This window comes from Heloderma suspectum, chromosome 3 (genome assembly GCF_057233095.1).
Source record: "Heloderma suspectum isolate Gila_16-S chromosome 3, 16-S_ref, whole genome shotgun sequence".
NCBI lineage: Eukaryota > Metazoa > Chordata > Lepidosauria > Squamata > Helodermatidae > Heloderma > Heloderma suspectum.
The window spans coordinates 113,245,178-113,261,811 of NC_139460.1; the positions used below are offsets into that span (position 1 = coordinate 113,245,178).

Sequence of the window (16,634 nt, forward strand, 5' to 3'; positions counted from 1 at the left end):
ATTACAGGCCATCACTTGCCATAGTATAACTGCTTTACACAGTCCTTTATTATGACAAGCAAATGCTGGGACCAATGGCTTGGATCCTAAGAACTATAAACAGTTCAGATAACGGGATTTTTCCCTCCTGTCGTCCTCCTTGCTGCCTCCTGAGCCTCTCAAAAAGCCTTTCCAGACCTTCAGGTAACTCTCCTGAACAGTATGGGGTGGGGTGGAATCCCCACAAGACAGACGGAGGCACCTTCATAACTGGAGCTCTGTGCTCCCTCTGCTTTTTCCCCTGGTTAGTAGTTAATTGTTTTGGCTATATGGTATATCTTAACCATAATTAATGCTATCTAGGGTTCATTTCTCACCAAGATTTGAAGCTGGCTAATGGACAGGCAACTGTCCATTGTACCAACCTGAAGGCAAGTGCCCTGCAACAGACTTCCTTTGGTAACACAATTTGCAGGTGTAATATTGGGTTGGATCCAAAGATGCCCATCTGCTCAAGGAAAGCCTTTCTCATTCACGGAAGGGCTATTTCAATCTTAGCATAAGAATGTGGTGCATGAAAAGTGAACTGAGGTTTAGATGTTTTCTTCTAACAAACACTTACCACTATTTTAATTGTTTCCATATTTTGAACTGTTTATAGGACACATGTGCGAAGCAAGCCCCAAAGGCTGGGAAACATGGTGTTCTCTGCTGTGAAGCACTGGCAGAAGCTACTTGCAAACCACTTTAGATGTACAAGCTCCTAGTGGTAAACAAGCCTTGCATGGCAATAGGGAGCATTCCGGCTACTAGGGCTTGTTTTTTATTGCATGTACCCACGTATGTAGTTTTGTGATATCTTTGCACTACTGAAAGACAGGCTCCAGATACTTTGTTGTGGAAAGTTTTATGCTTTGCATAACAAACAGCACGAAGAGTGAATTCATTCCACTCACATTTCTTTGGATCCAATCCATAAATGCTTTTCCTTCTCCTTTCTCAAAGGGATAGCTTTTAATTTATAACTGCTATTCTTGTAAACAATGGATGCTTCCAGAGGGAGATGCTCCTAGCACTTCCAGTGAGAAGGCATGGGGCAGCTATTCTGTCTTTTCTTAATGGGTTATCTGGGGTAACGGAAAAGACAGAAGTGGCGGGAAAATATGGGAAGGCTACGAGTGGACAGCCCCCTCCTCATAAAATCCTGTGAATGAAGCAGGGCTATGGTACCATAAAAGCCTCATCTGGAAGCACCCTAAGTATTCTCTTCCATCATTTCCCCATTATTTTTCATCATACTCTATTGCTTTTTAAAACTGAAATTTAAGAATTGTTCAAATAATGAACTTCAACAGGTCTCTCAACTAGCATAGGAAACGAAATGAGTTTGCAAGACATAAAGCTGTTATTAAGCAAGTTAAGAAAAAATAAGATAAAACACTTTAGTCAGCCAGCAGCCAAAGTGATACAGAGAACCAGGTAAAAATCCACCCTGCTAAAACATTTTAAACTATTAGCCATTTGTCATATTCAATAGTAGAATAAGTAAGACTTTACCAAGTATTTTTGTTGCTTTAAAGGGGAGGATGTTAAGTACAGTTCCAATTTACAACACATTTATACAACCTGACCTTTTGCTTAAAGCTTCAAACACGCCACTGTCACTAGCCAGTGAATAATTGGACAGACATGCTGAGACTCGCCTGGCTCTTCTCTCTGACCTTCTAGCACTGTCTTCACGTAGGGTCACCGCTACAATGTGGGAAAACAGCAAAGACAATGTCAGGTTTTCTCATCCATTAAGAAAAAAGGACAACTCCATCTAAGTAGTTAATACAAATTTAAGATTAAACCTGCTATGGTTTTATCCAGGTTTTAAGATATTGGCCTTTTCACAATAAAATAGACACTGCTTAAGTCCCACTGATTTCAATGTACAGTTGAGCGCATTCTTATTTTTGCCAAGATTGTGCCACTTGCTTCTTTTGTGACAATACGCACTACCATTCAGGCAGTTTACTGCAAGATGAACAGACAGTAAAATAAACTGCTAAAGCTAGGCGTAAATAATGTGTTCATAAGGCAATATACTGTCCGTTTTCATTGGTGTAATTCACTGCTATTCACTATGTGGCCTTCAATTCATACAAGGAATATGCACTGTGAATGCAAGTCATTATTCCACAAGAAAACAGCAACGTACAGAACCTATAAACAGTGGGTTGGATCCAGATTAAATTAGTTGCATTTAGTTTCCACTGAAATCAAAGTGCTTTAAATTAAGTCATGACAGGTTTGTCTTGTTGGCTTTGTATCAGCTCTGATAAAAACATGCATAATCCCACACAGGGTTAGGCACATATGATGTACATGGGATTTAGACATATGAATCCTAGATCAGACTCCTAGACAATGGGCACCAAATAACCTTTCACTAAGCAACTGGCCCACAGAAGAGAATATACTATGCACCTAGTTAACTCCAAGGTAACTAGGATGCATAGGACTGTTAGTTTATGGACTAACACAGACTTCAATGCCTGCTCTGCAATATTCAAATCAGCATCTATTTACAATGCTTGCAAGTGAAATGCAGGATTCAAGGAATCAAGGGGAAAACATCAAGGAACCAAAAGAATGGCATTTATGGTTGTTGACTTCCTATAGGCATCCGGTTGGCCATAGGATTAGAACAGGATGCTGGACTAGATAAACCTTTGGTAGGAACCAGCAGGCCTCTTATGTTCCCATGCATCAATTTCCTTTACTACTTCTTTCATTTTCATTTTTAAAGAATGTATTATATTTATACCCTGCCACATGATCCTAGCGGGCTCTCAGGGTCTATAATACCTCTCTTCTTCTAGTAGTTTACAAAATCCAAAATTACAAAGTCCTACTTAGAGTAGACCCACTGAAACAAATGGGACTTAAGTTTGTCATGACCAACGTAAGTTCCATTCATTTCAATGGGTCTACTATAAGGGTCAGTAAGCACATAACGGTGGCAAGTTTTGGGTTAATTAACCCATGATTTGCTAAGATGCAAACTGCTTCCATTTTCTGTAAACAACTTCCAATCAGCCTGATCAGAGGTTGTGAGTGTAATGTATGAACCCAGAGCGCTGGGTTGTTTATGTGCTAAACAACCAACAGTTAACTTAACAACAAACCACCATTATGTGCAAACCGTGTCCCAGTAAAGGATTTTATCCTTAATCTACACCAACAATAGCATCAATGAACCTGGAAATTAAGGCCCCCTTTTGAACACTTCCCAGGTGAACTGCCTTGGGAAACACTATACTGTATTCACTTACTTCCACTAGGGAGAAGAATAAATTTCTCAATCATTAGCAGAGATTAAAGGAATAAAATACAGAGGAAAACTATGCTCCTCATTGTTATTTTTCTCAAATACTAACAGTGTTGCAAAACTGTAGTATTTTTATTAAATTGTGATGGCCAAAGAAGGGCAAAAAAATAACTGTATAGCCATAAAAAGCAGGCAGGCTAAAAGGTTCTCTTCCACAGGCTACTGTACCTTGGAGATCGTAAGAAAGCATATGGAATATAAACAAACAAGATGCAACATGAAAACATTACAAAACTCACACATGTTACAAATGTTGCAGCTTATTATTTTTCTTGATGCTTGAGGTAAATGCCTGAATATCACAAAAATTAATGTAGATGCTAGCTATAAATTACTAAAAATTAGCAGGAACACAGCTTGACAATAAAAGCCACAAAAATTCATGCAGCAGGCAAACAAAAAACAGCAATATAGCATTTTAACTAAAATTAAAGGCCTACAACAAAAAAAATAAAATGTACTAAGGAAATGTTGTATTTCCTTAGTACAGGATGTACATATCTGATAAATAACTGGAGCTTCATTTCTGAGAGATCAGTGATCTCAAGTACTTATATAAATACACTACAGCCAGTTCTGACATGTCCTATAGGGTGATTTAATTTAATGATCATGAAGCCTGAGACATCAGTTGATGGACAGCAAAGCTGTCATCAAGATAAGTCATGTTGGTTACTCAAATTACAGAAACAGATTCAGTAATAGTATGAAAATGGGGTAACTTGTGGACTTTTTTTCTATTTTCTGGGCTTCAATATTTTGATGACAGCTTTTTAAAAATTGTGCCATTACAAAAAAAAATACAGTGATATCTTATAATACTCAGCCACAGCTTATCAGCACATTTAGGATAGCGACTGAAGCTTCAAAACCGAATATTAAGGTAGTCAATGGCAAATACTGAAATGGAGAGTATTTAATTAACACCAGTGGTGTAGTGGAGCAGAAATGCAGGGAAGCTTAGCTCCGGCACTTTTTTCTGCATATCCTAATAAATTGGGCATTATGCTATGTACTGAGGCATATTTATAAATATAAATATTTTATTTATGAATAAATAAAATGGATCAACACATCTGCCTGCATTTTTGGACTGTCCTTGATTGCCATAGCTAACAGTGAGGGATGATAGGAATTGCAGTCCCACAACGTCTGGAGAGTCATATGTCTCTCATTCTCGTTATAGGAGCTGTCATGATAAGCTCCTGGATGGCAAACTTTACCACTACACTGCTGGTTAACACTGCAGTGACTTGAAAGGGCTATAATGGTTACGCATATGAAGATTTTGAATTAAACCAATGAAGCGCACATTCTGTCCTTCCAACATGCACACAATACAGAAGAAAACACAAAAACAAAAACCTACATACAGACACACATACAATGGGCTTCACAGGCAGGGGAAAAAAGACCCACCACAAAATGAAATTCTAGGTTCACTTACAGCATTTTTTTCTGTTGTGCCACGTGAGAAACAAAATACAAGAATCATTTAAGTAAACAGTGAAATCAATTTGTCAAATCTTTATATTTGTTTTTAAAAATTAATTAATTACGAACAACCTGAAAACTCTGCAATGGGAAAATATAGATGGTGTTGGGTAGGAAGTTTAGATCCAGTAATAACTTGCAAAACTTATTATTTCGATTCAACAGTCCATGATAAAAATATGTGCTTACTGAAGCAAAATCCCATGGAAATAAACAGGACTTTGCAAAGGACTTAAGCCTCACTGATTTAATCAAGACAGTAATGTCTATGTTTACTAAGTGATGACCCAGTTCAGAAGGTTAAATAACCCATGGTTAACAAACCATAGGTTGTTTGTGAGTGCACACATTCCATTTTTGTGGAGTGGCTTCCATATATTTAGACCTCTTTTGTCCATGCCAGTAAAGCCCGTCTCCACTGGAGGGAGTTTGCTGATATGTTAACTTATGCAGCACACCCAAATATAATTCATATCTAGTATATCTACCTTAATTCAAAGCTGATATAATGTAGTGGCTAAAGACATAGGTTTGTATCCAATGGGTATCCAATGTTATTCTAACTTAAGTCCCATTTATTTCAATGGGTCTACTATAACTAGGACTAACACTGGCCATAACCCATACTGCTGACTTAAAACTCGACTCTGACATGAACTTGCCAGGTAGCCTTAGAGAAACTTCTTTTTAGCATCAGTCTTCTTTCACTTTCAGTGTAGGATCATAATACTGACCTGTCTAATAGGGTTGTTGTAAATATTACTGAGCTAGCATGTGAAGTGCTTTAAATGTTGCAACTTTGAACTTTATAAATTATTATTATTAATTTTATGGAAGGGCACATTTGTGTACACAGACATAACATATCTCTACAGTTTATGTGATGCCTGCATATTACAGGAATGTTCTTATAAGGTTTGTTATTATTTCCTTATTAATGAAAAAAGATCCCACGGCCATCATTTAAATTATTAGAGAAAATGGGCCTATTTTATGGTACTCCACCATTAGGTGGCACCCATTTGATACTCTGTGTACTAATTTTAAAACCAAGACGTGTGCCCTTCATGTATCATCCTAACCTTTAAACATTAACTCAGCCACATGAGAGTTGCTCACTAAAATGGATAATGTCTAAGTGACCCAAACATGCGGGCAGGGGCACATGACAAGTGTCCTGGCCACAGGAACAGACACCCCAGTGTGAGGGGGTGCTAAAACAGTGAGGAGAATATATGTAATCGGCCCCAGTCCATGTGATTCAGTCATTTATGTGTTATTTCAACCATGTGGAAGCCAGTCACAAGGAACATAGTCTTGGGATTAAGGAACAATGTACCTCTGTGCTCTGCCCAGCAATTTGCTTTCAGTACCAAAACTAAGTTTTCAGTCCTGTAACACAAAAATCCACTTCTGGTTTTCACACCATTATTTCTGCCATCTTGGCAACCTAATTCAGATGTGTGTGTGTGTGTGTGGGGGGGGGTGTCTTTCTGTTATTGCCCTAAAACAACTGGGAGTTAGAAATTGTGAATTACCCAGAGATCTCACAGTGTATCGTGATCTTCCTTCTGCCCACCCCTGATTAGGGATGTCAGAGGAATTCATCCTGGGGGTGGAGCTCTCCAAGCTTTCATCAGCTCAGCCCCCTGGACTTCAGCTTGTTTCCCCACAAGCTGGCCCAACCCAATCTGCATCAAGTCAGGCCAGTTCACGGATTTTCTCAGTTTTTTTAAATGTACATAAATAGAAATGTGCGCAAATTGCGGGTGCAATTTGTGTAATTTACGGGAATTTCAGCTGTGATTTGTGCAAATTGCAGATTTCTCTTTATGTAAATAAATTTTTAAAACCACATTTTGGGAAAACCTCCACAGCTCCGCCCAAAAAGGGCATCTGTCAAGCCCCAAAAGGGCTGTATTCCACAGTGACAGACATCCCTCGCCCAGATTTAAATTACCCAAGAACATTCTTAAAACTGATACAGAAAGCAAGCCAATTGAATGAATTTTAAAAGTTCAAACTTTGAAACAAAGAAAATATTATAAATCAAGTAAATTTTATAAAATATATTAAGAGCAAACATTTGATGAAAATAGTTACTTCGCCATGTTATTGTTTTGAACATACAATATAATAAGAGGCCCATGCAGAATATCTATTAAACAGCAGTTAAACAGAAAGCAGGGGCAGAAGGGGAAAATACAAAAGATACTTGTGCCAGGAAAGAGAAAGAAAATAAAGCAGGTAAAGGACATCTTCATTTACCTAGAATGAAGAAGCCAGCAATACAGATCTAGTAATGATTACAAATGCATTCAAGATTAGACAAAGAACTTCATGATCTTGATGAACTTGAATTTACTGATAACTGGAAGGGGGGATCCAAGTATAGTTTGTATGCATTGTATTCTAAGTATACAATTCCTAACTTGTATGCATTGTATTCTAAGTATACAAATCCTAGTTTCTATGCATTGTATCCTAAGTATCTAAGAATAATGCAAATACTGAAAAGAATATAGGTAATAACTGCAAGGATAATTTAAAAAGCGGAAGCCAAGTCACATGAGAAAAAAATAATGGAATACGATTAGTCTATGGCAAGAGACTTAAGAAGCAGAAGTTGAGACATTTTGAATGTGTAAATATTGTCAGAAGAGAGAAGATAAATACTGACCCAAATCTAAAGAAAGTTAATCCACTAAGGGAGCAATCCCATGGCCACTAGACAGCGGCTAGATGTCCATAGCATATCTTGCTTTCCAGGAACCGACCTCGGAGAACTGACCTTCCTCCATTTCCACGCTGCCTTGGAGGCAGCATGGAACAGCCCCATCCTCCGCGCTTGCAAGAGGAGCACGGAGCGGCCAAAAAGGGGCATGCCTGGGGGAGTTCTGGGGCAGGTTGAAATGCCTGTACGACACATCCAATGTGTCATACAGCAACCTCCTCCCCTGCTCCGTCCTCTCGTGGCTAGACAGCCACAATTGGCTGTCTAGCCGAAAATGCAGGGCAGGAGATGCACGGAGGAAACGATCTCCTCCGTGCTTCTCCTGCCCTGCACTGGATAGGCAGTCGCCTCTGAGTCTTTAGAACTGCGCCCTAAAGCCCCATTGAAATTAATGGGTCATACATTAGTCGCAACTAACTTGTTCTATTGGTTTCAATGGGACTTAAACACAACTAATATTTTCTTGGTTTAGGTCACTGTTAATTCTATTGAGAAGACTAAAGGCTCAATTATATGAATTGGAGCGAAGAATCTGATCCCTTTTCAAAAGTAAGAACAATTTAAGTAATTCAAAAAACTAAATAGAAGACATACAATCTTTCTTTCAAGGTTTTAAGGAAAAGGCTGAACAAGAGTCTTTCAGAGATGCTTTAGGTAGTGTACCATGCATCAGGGCCAGCACACCTGAGATCTTCTCTTCGAGCACATGAACCAGGCAGGCTGAAAAAGTATCTTTTTCAAAGTTGTAATAAGGTAGCATGTAACAAAGGTAGCATGTAACAATTACTATTATAATTCCAGGTTAATTAACAAGTTATACAGTAGGTATGCTAATGGATAACATTTTCATTAAGACTTCATTAAAAAAAGCACAAATTAATTACATAAAAATGAACTAAAAAGGTTTTGAGATATGCTGTTTTCACTATGAAACGTAAACACCTAAGAAGCCCTTTTACAGGCCACCTATGCAATTTGTTGATCTCTGCCACCACTACAGTTATTTAAACCTTTAAGAATAATTTATGGATTAAGCATATCTTGCATTTTTGTTGGGTTTTCAAGATTCAGGAACAAAAAGTGTTAAGAGGCTAAAAATTAGTTTACCTCCAGAGAGTGGAAGATTTGTCAGTTGCAGCCCTGCTTCTCGCAGTCCTTCATTGCCTGTGGAATATTCAAGAGCCTTAGATGACACAGTTTCTTGTGCCTTATCTTCACTCAAAATAGAGACCTGACCTCGGAGTACTTCTAAGGCACCTGCGCCCATTATTTCCTCATATCCTTCTGACCTTTGGGCCAATGGAGAATCCCGAGAAGCAGGTAGGAAGGGAGTGTCCAGGGGTGAACTTGGAGGAGATAATGAAGACAGAGACGACCGTGAAGACAGAGATGCCAGGGACAGAGGTGTATCCAATGATCTTCTTTGTTTATTGCTAGTAGATGTTCCAATAGATTCAAGATACTGTACGTCTTTGCTATGAGAATCAACTGGAATTGGATCATAACGCATATGCTGCCCATATTCTGCAGCACTGTCTGATTTCTCATATTGAGGAAGACCATAGATGTCTGTGAAACTAATAGAACTAAGAGAGCCCCTGCTGGATGCCAATGACCCACGGCTGGATGCCAATGATCCCCGACTGCTGCCGGAGGATATTGTCAATGTGCTGGCAGATAAGCTAGAATACAAACATATACATGTATTAATTATGCATTCAGAAAACTCGAATTCAAAACCTAGAATTTCTGTTTCATCAATAATGGCAAAGAAAATTTAGCAAAGAAAATACTTCTACTCAAAGAATTATCAAATGAATGAAATAGGAATTTTGTCTCATTTAGGTTATAACCAAAGCAAAACATCTAGTTCTATTTTATTGTTTAGGATGCACTCACCAAAACAATCTTAACACTGAGACCTGCTACCTGGAGGGGATTAGGATGGGGTGGAAGTTTTCCTGCAATGGTGGCAGAGGCAGGTCTGCTCTGGCGGCCCGCAGTAGGCCTATGGAAAGCTTCATGGGCACAGATCTACCACTGGTGGTAGGACCCAAACCAGGGCCTTCTAGGGGAGGTGCAGAGGCCTCTTCCCCGCGAGGCCCCAGGATCGGGCCCCTCATCTATACCAGCCTGGATCTGACATGGGCATTTCCCCTCCCATACAAACTTTTGAAGAGGGGAGGAATCACTGAAGGCCAAAAAGGAAGACATCCTGCCCCCCTGCCATGTCGACCTTGGCCAACGTGAGCCAGCTGGTTTTTAGAAGTGGCAGATGATCCACCACTTCACTCCCCCCCACCACATACAGTTAAGACTGCTGTGCCCATCATGATTTGTCATAAAATACCCAACTCAGTTTCTCTGAAGTACTAACCTTTTCAACTGGGAATATAAATAGGAAGTTAAACGAGTTGCTTCTTCCAAATGCATGAGCAAGCAATTCTTTTTCTCCTGTAACAGTATCCTATAATAGAGTAAACACATCGTAGAGTAAACAAAGACATATACACAGAAGGTGGAAACTCCATGGACAATATTGGCACACTACTGGTGGTCTTCTGCAGTGAAATTTCTACTGTACTGTTATGGCCTCATAATTGCATTATTATCCCAACATGTCTGTTAGATGTCCTGTAGCATCTAACAAAATAATCAATTAAATTCTCAAACCTTTCAGCAGCACCATGAGAAGAGGTGGCTTGAGCCTGCTGGATCTCATCTTCCAGGCGTCTTTTCTCCTCCTCTAAACGTTGGATGTCTTCTGGTGACCGCTGCTGCTGACTTATAAGCTGCAGTTCTTGTAAGAGAGCTTCTTTCTCTTTGATGAGCTGAAGATGGTCCCTGTCAGCCTCCACCATCCCTGGCCAATATTCATGATCTTGTAGAGCCAATTGTTGTTGTATACTGAAAACCCTTAATTATTCAAGGACACAAACAAATTAAATTACAGAAGAAGAAAAATAATGAAAATCTCTACAAAGACATAAGAATTTAGTCATGGAAGTCCTTAAAATACATTTGTAATAAGCTAGATGAAAATGACACCACACATTTATTATCTGTCATCATAAATATCTGGAAAAACCAGGATAAGCTTGAAAAATACTGTTCCATATACTTATTATTTGCCTTTCCAAGATCGCCTCAGGTGATACACAAAAACGTAAAGTTAGAAACATATGACAATTTTGAACTTTTAAAAACATCTATAAAAGAAAACCAACAAAATATAGATAAGAATACAAACAGCAACATAAAAGTCTAAAAGTTTATGAGAGAAGCAGAACAATACACTAAAATCCTATAGTGAGCAAAAAGGATGTTTAGCCATCCGGCAAAAGGCATACAAGAATACATCCTGACAGGCATCTCCAAAGAGAGTGTTTTATAAAATGGGAGAAATAACAGAGAAAGCTCTGTTCCTCATACTAGCAGATTTGACTTCACAAATAGGAAGTATATATAGTATGATCTGCCACATAGGGCAGATGGGCATAGGGAGTTTCATAAGGAGTCATTTGCTAAAGAAACACTGGGTGCAGCCATTTAGGGCTTTAAAACTAATAACCAAAATGTTGAATCAGATGTGAAATCCTTATACTGAATGTGTTACTGAAAACGATGCATTCACAAGTTACCGTACGTCAAGAATCTTGGTTTAATAAACTCCTATGTGAACTATGACTGTGCTGGTGCATGCAGCCCATTTGCTGCTGCTTCACTCTGTAAGAGCGACCATAATTCTGGGTTCAAATGCAAAGCTATCCCTTCCTGGTTTATTTTCCTACTCTCATGAATGGATGGGCTGCTCACACTGCTCACTCACATCATGGCATATCACACCAAGATTCCACATGAACACAACCACAGAAAAGATCTGCTGCACAGTATTCTGCAGGTGTTACAGTATTTAAAAAAATAAAAGCTACTCCTGCTGCTATGACATTAAAAAATACTAACAAAAATGTGTGCCACAAATAGCCAACTCAAGTCTAAATTAAAGTCCACATAATGAAGCAAAGGTTTTAGTAGCTCTCAGCTACCCATTTACATCACCTTCTACTGAGCTTTCAGTTTAAGAAGAGTTTAGCACATGTGCTTTCAACCAAAAAATATTCTGTCATTTGTGGCTGTATAATAATGTTATATCCACGCCTCATGTCAGTATCTTCACAAGCAGTAGTTGCTTACCTCCACAAATGGGGGAGGGGGAAGAGAGTAGTGTATTTATTAATGTATTCCAAAGATGAATGAGAGAGCCTTATAAAAATGGCAAACAGTAGCCTATTTGTCAATGCAATTAGATATTCTTTGGGTATATGCCTTTGAATATGGATATGAAAGTCTAAAAATGAATCTGAGTAGCTATAAAAAGGAATGGTGGGCTGTTAAAAAAAACCACCCTTTTTATTGGCAAGGAAGCAGCAGCACCACAGCCAACGTTATTTGCAACATTTCTTGGGTTTCCAACAAAAAAATCAATGCATAGCTAGAAAAGACTCTGACCCAACAGAAACAAACCTTGAAGTTTATTTCATAGTACCATCTGGGGAAAAACAAGTGCCCACAGTATTAGGGGGAAGTGTAATTTAAACATTACTAAAATATATGCTAGCAGTATTTTTCCCAAGACATAGGTATTATGGCTCTTTTATAACCAAATGTGAGCATTTTCCTATTTATTTAATTAAAGTATAGTCACAATTTAACACCAGGATGGGCAACCTGTGGCCCTCAAGATGTTTTGGCATATGCTGATTAGGGCTGATGGGAACTGTATGCCTAAACAGATGGAGTCTTTCCCTGAACTAAACACTTAACCTTTATGAAACCTAGAGCCTACAATTAGGAAGGGAAGGACTAGGGTTGCTATATCCTTCAGTATCCACTGTTTCCAGCTTTTCCAAAACATTATTGTCCTAGTGGTTTGTCATACTAGAGCAAGTATTCACTGTCACCAGTCATGCTCAGAACGTTATTGTAGCAGGACTGTCTATTTTAATTCTTCCCTACCTATCCAAGCACTGCACCGAGAGTGTTAAAATATGCATTGCTGCTGAGCCCATTTCTCCGTGGTAGGCTCTGACCCAGTTCACATGTAACGAGAAAGCACGGTGGATGAATTTCCCCACGGGTTTTTTTGTCGAGGCAGCGGAGCAGGGGGTGAGCGCCGCAGCTTGTTGTTACATGCAAGCCTGGCGAGGCTAGGCTGTTGGGGTGATTAAGAGCTCATGGGTTTGGGGTGGCTTGTCAACCACCCCAACAATCCACCCTCAGTGGATTTGCACATAATGACAAGCTACAGCACACCCCTTGCACCTTGAATATTGAATATGATGACAGCCACCACAATGAGAATCCCCACAGGGAAATTCAACCACAGTGGCTTCTCATTATGTGCAAACAAGGTGTCTATCTTTTATATTGTCTTGTTCACAAAAACTACAACTCCCAGAATTCCTGACCACTGGCTACACTGGCTGGAGCTAATGGGGGCTGTAGTCCAAAACATTTGGAGGGCACCAAGTTGCCTACCCCTAGTGTAGTACAACCCCTTCATGGATCACTGCTTTGTTGTGGCGAAGGGGCTTGCGTAACTCAGTGAAGCCATAAGCTATGCCGTGCAGGGCCACCCAAGACGGACAGGTCATGGCAGAGAGTTCTGACAAAATGTGGTCCACTGGAGAAGGAAATGGCAACCCACTCCAGTATTCTTGCCAAGAAAACCCCATGGAACGTATCACAAGGCTAAAAGAGATGACGCCGGAAGATGAGCCCCTCAGATCGGAAGGTGTCCAATATGCTACTGGGGAAGAGCAGAGGGTATTTCCAAGTAGCGCCAGAAAGGGTGAAGCGGCTGGGCCAAACCCGAAAGGACACTCAGCTGTGGATGTGTCTGGTGGTGAAAAGAAAATCCGATGCTGTAAAGAACAATATTGTTTAGGAACCTGGAATGTCAGATCAATGAATCAAGGTAAGCTGGAGGTGGTCAAACATGAGATGGCAAGATTGAACATCGACATCTTGGGAATCAGCGAACTAAAATGGACAGGCATGGGCGAATTTAATTCAGGTGACCATCATATCTACTATTGTGGGCAAGAATCCCTTAGAAGAAATGGAGTAGCACTCATAGTCAACAAAAGGGTGGGAAAAGCAGTATTGGGGTACAATCTTAAAAATGATAGAATGATCTCAGTACGAATCCAAGGCAACCCATTCAACATCACAGTAATTCAAGTCTATGCCCCAACCACTGAGGCCGAAGAAGCTGAGGTTGATCAGTTCTATGAAGACCTACAACACCTTCTAGAACACCAAAAAAAGATGTCCTCTTCATCATAGGGGATTGGAATGCTAAAGTAGGAAGTCAAGAAATCACCGGGATAACAGGCAGGCATGGCCTTGGTGTACAAAATGAAGCAGGACAAAAGCTAAAAGAGTTTTGCAAAGAGAACATCCTGATCATAGCAAACACTCTTTTCCAACAGCACAAGAGGCGACTCTACACATGGACATCACCAGATGGTCAATATCGAAATCAGATTGATTATGTCCTTTGCAGCCAAAGATGGACAAGCTCCATACAGTCAGTAAAAACAAGACCTGGGGCTGACTGTGGCTCAGATCATGAGCTGCTTCTTGCAAAATTTCGGCTTAAATTGAAGAACGTCGGGAAAACCACTAAACCGTTCAGGTATGACCTAAATCATATCCCTGATGAATATACAGTGGAGGTGAGAAATAGATTTCAGGGATTAGACCTGATAGAGTGCCTGAGGAACTATGGACGGAGGTCCGTAACATTGTTCAGGAGGCAGCAACTCAATCCATCCCAAAGAAAAAGAAATGCAACAAAGCCAAGTGGCTGTCTGATGAGGCTTTACAAGTAGCTCACGAAAGAAGGGAAGCGAAAAGCAAGGGAGAAAGGGGAAGATATACCCAACTGAATGCAGAGTTCCAGAGAATAGCAAGGAGAGACAAGAAGGCCTTCTTAAATGAGCAATGCAAAGAAATCGAGGAAAACAACAGAATGGGAAAGACTAGAGATCTCTTCAAGAAAATTGGAGATCTCAAGGGAACGTTTTGTGCAAAGACGGGCATGATAAAGGACAAAGAAGGCAGGGACCTCACAGAAGCAGAGGAGATTAAGAAGAGGTGGAAAAAATACACAGAAGAACTATACAGGAAAGATCTGAATGTCCCTGATAGCCATGATAGTGCGGTCACTGAACTTGAGCCGGACATCCTAGAGAGTGAAGTCAAGTGGGCCTTACGAAGCATTACTAACAACAAAGCTAGCGGAGATGACAGTATTCCAGCCGAGCTATTTAAAATCCTAAAAGATGATGCTGTTAAAGTGCTGCATTCAATATGCCAACAAATCTGGAACACTCAACAGTGGCCACAAGACTGGAAAAGGTCAGTTTACATTCCAATTCCAAAGAAGGGCAACGCCAAAGAGTGTTCAAACTACCGCACAATTGCGCTCATTTCACATGCCAGCAAGGTGATGCTCAAAATCCGACAAGCTAGGCTTCAGCAGTATGCGAACCGAGAACTACCGGAAGTACAAGCTGGGTTTAGAAGAGGCAGAGGAACTAGAGATCAAATCGCCAACATTCGCTGCATCATGGAGAAAGCAAGAGAATTCCAGAAAAACATCTATTTCTGCTTCATTGACTACGCTAAAGCTTTTGATTGTGTGGATCACAACAAACTGTGGCAAATTCTTAAAGTGATGGGAGTACCAGACCACCTTACCTGTCTCCTGAGAAACCTGTACGAGGGTCAAGAAGCAACAGTCAGAACCAGACATGGAACAACCGATTGGTTCAAAATTGGGAAAGGAGTACGACAAGGCTGCATATTGTCATCCTGCTTATTTAACTTATATGCAGAGTACATCATGAGAAATGCCGGGTTGGATGAATCAGAGGTCGGAATTAAGATTGCCAGGAGAATTATCAACAACCTCCGATATGCAGACGATACCACCCTAATGGCAGAAAGCGAAGAGGATCTCAAGAGCCTCTTGTTGAGGGTGAAAGAGGAGAGTGCAAAAGCTGGTTTGAAACTCAACATTAAAAAAACGAAGATCATGGCATCTGGCCCCATCACTTCCTGGCATATAGAAGGGCAAGAAATGGAAGCAGTGACAGATTTTACTTTCTTGGGCTCCAAGATCACCACAGACGGTGACTGTAGCCATGAAATTAAAAGACGCTTGCTCCTTGGGAGGAAAGCTATGGCCAACCTAGACAGCATAGTAAGAAGCAGAGACATCACCTTGCCGACAAAGGTCCGTCTAATCAAAGCTATGGTTTTCCTAGTAGTAATGTATGGCTGTGAGAGCTGGACTATAAGGAAGGCTGAGCGCCGAAGAATTGATGCTTTCGAACTGTGGTGCTGGAGAAGACTCTTACGAGTCCCCTGGACTGCAAGGAGGTCAAATCAGTCCATCCTAAAGGAAATCAACCCTGAGTGCTCATTGGAAGGACAGATACTGAAGCTGAAGCTCCAATATTTTGGCCACCTAATGCGAAGAGAAAACTCCCTGGAAAAGACCCTGATGCTGGGAAAGACTGAAGGCAAAAGGAGAAGGGGACGGCAGAGGATGAGATGGCTAGATAGCATCACGGATGCAATTAATATGAACTTGAGCACGCTCCGGGAGAGAGCGCAGGACAGGAAGGCCTGGCGTGCTATGGTCCATGGGGTCACGAAGAGTCGGACACAACTGAACGACTGAACAACAACAAAGTGTAGTACAAAGAGAGTGAACTTTAATATTTTATTCTTATAATTTTGAGCTTAAAATACATTATCTGGAGAGTTTTCGTAAAGCTCTAGCTTCATCTCAAAATGGAAAATGAAACATCCTTGAATTTGGAACCAACTCAAAACTAAAAAATAGTGGTGTCTGGTCTCAAGATGACCACTTCAATTAAATGCAGTGGAGCTTTATACATATTAGCAGCTATAGAAGTAATCCATATTTATTATTTGTTTTGCACCCCCCCCCCCCAAAGGAGGTGGGGTGGGGGA

General features: G+C 40.3%; 1 protein-coding gene across 5 annotated transcripts in view; it reads right to left on the reverse strand.

The window, feature by feature from the left end:
* WWC3 (WWC family member 3) overlaps positions 1 to 16,634 on the reverse strand; it is an 86,239-nt gene that overhangs the window by 17,262 nt on the left and 52,343 nt on the right. For 3 of the 5 annotated variants that reach the window (XM_084844218.1, XM_084844220.1, XM_084844219.1), the window contains 4 exons: positions 10,257 to 10,499; positions 9,961 to 10,050; positions 8,691 to 9,265; positions 1,611 to 1,731 (listed from right to left, as the gene is read on the reverse strand). In XM_084844218.1, the coding sequence (XP_084700344.1) occupies positions 1,611 to 1,731; positions 8,691 to 9,265; positions 9,961 to 10,050; positions 10,257 to 10,499 (1,029 nt within the window). The remainder of the gene's footprint in view (positions 1 to 1,610; positions 1,732 to 8,690; positions 9,266 to 9,960; positions 10,051 to 10,256; positions 10,500 to 16,634) is intronic. The other 2 variants (XM_084844221.1, XM_084844222.1) reach the window with 1 other exon arrangement.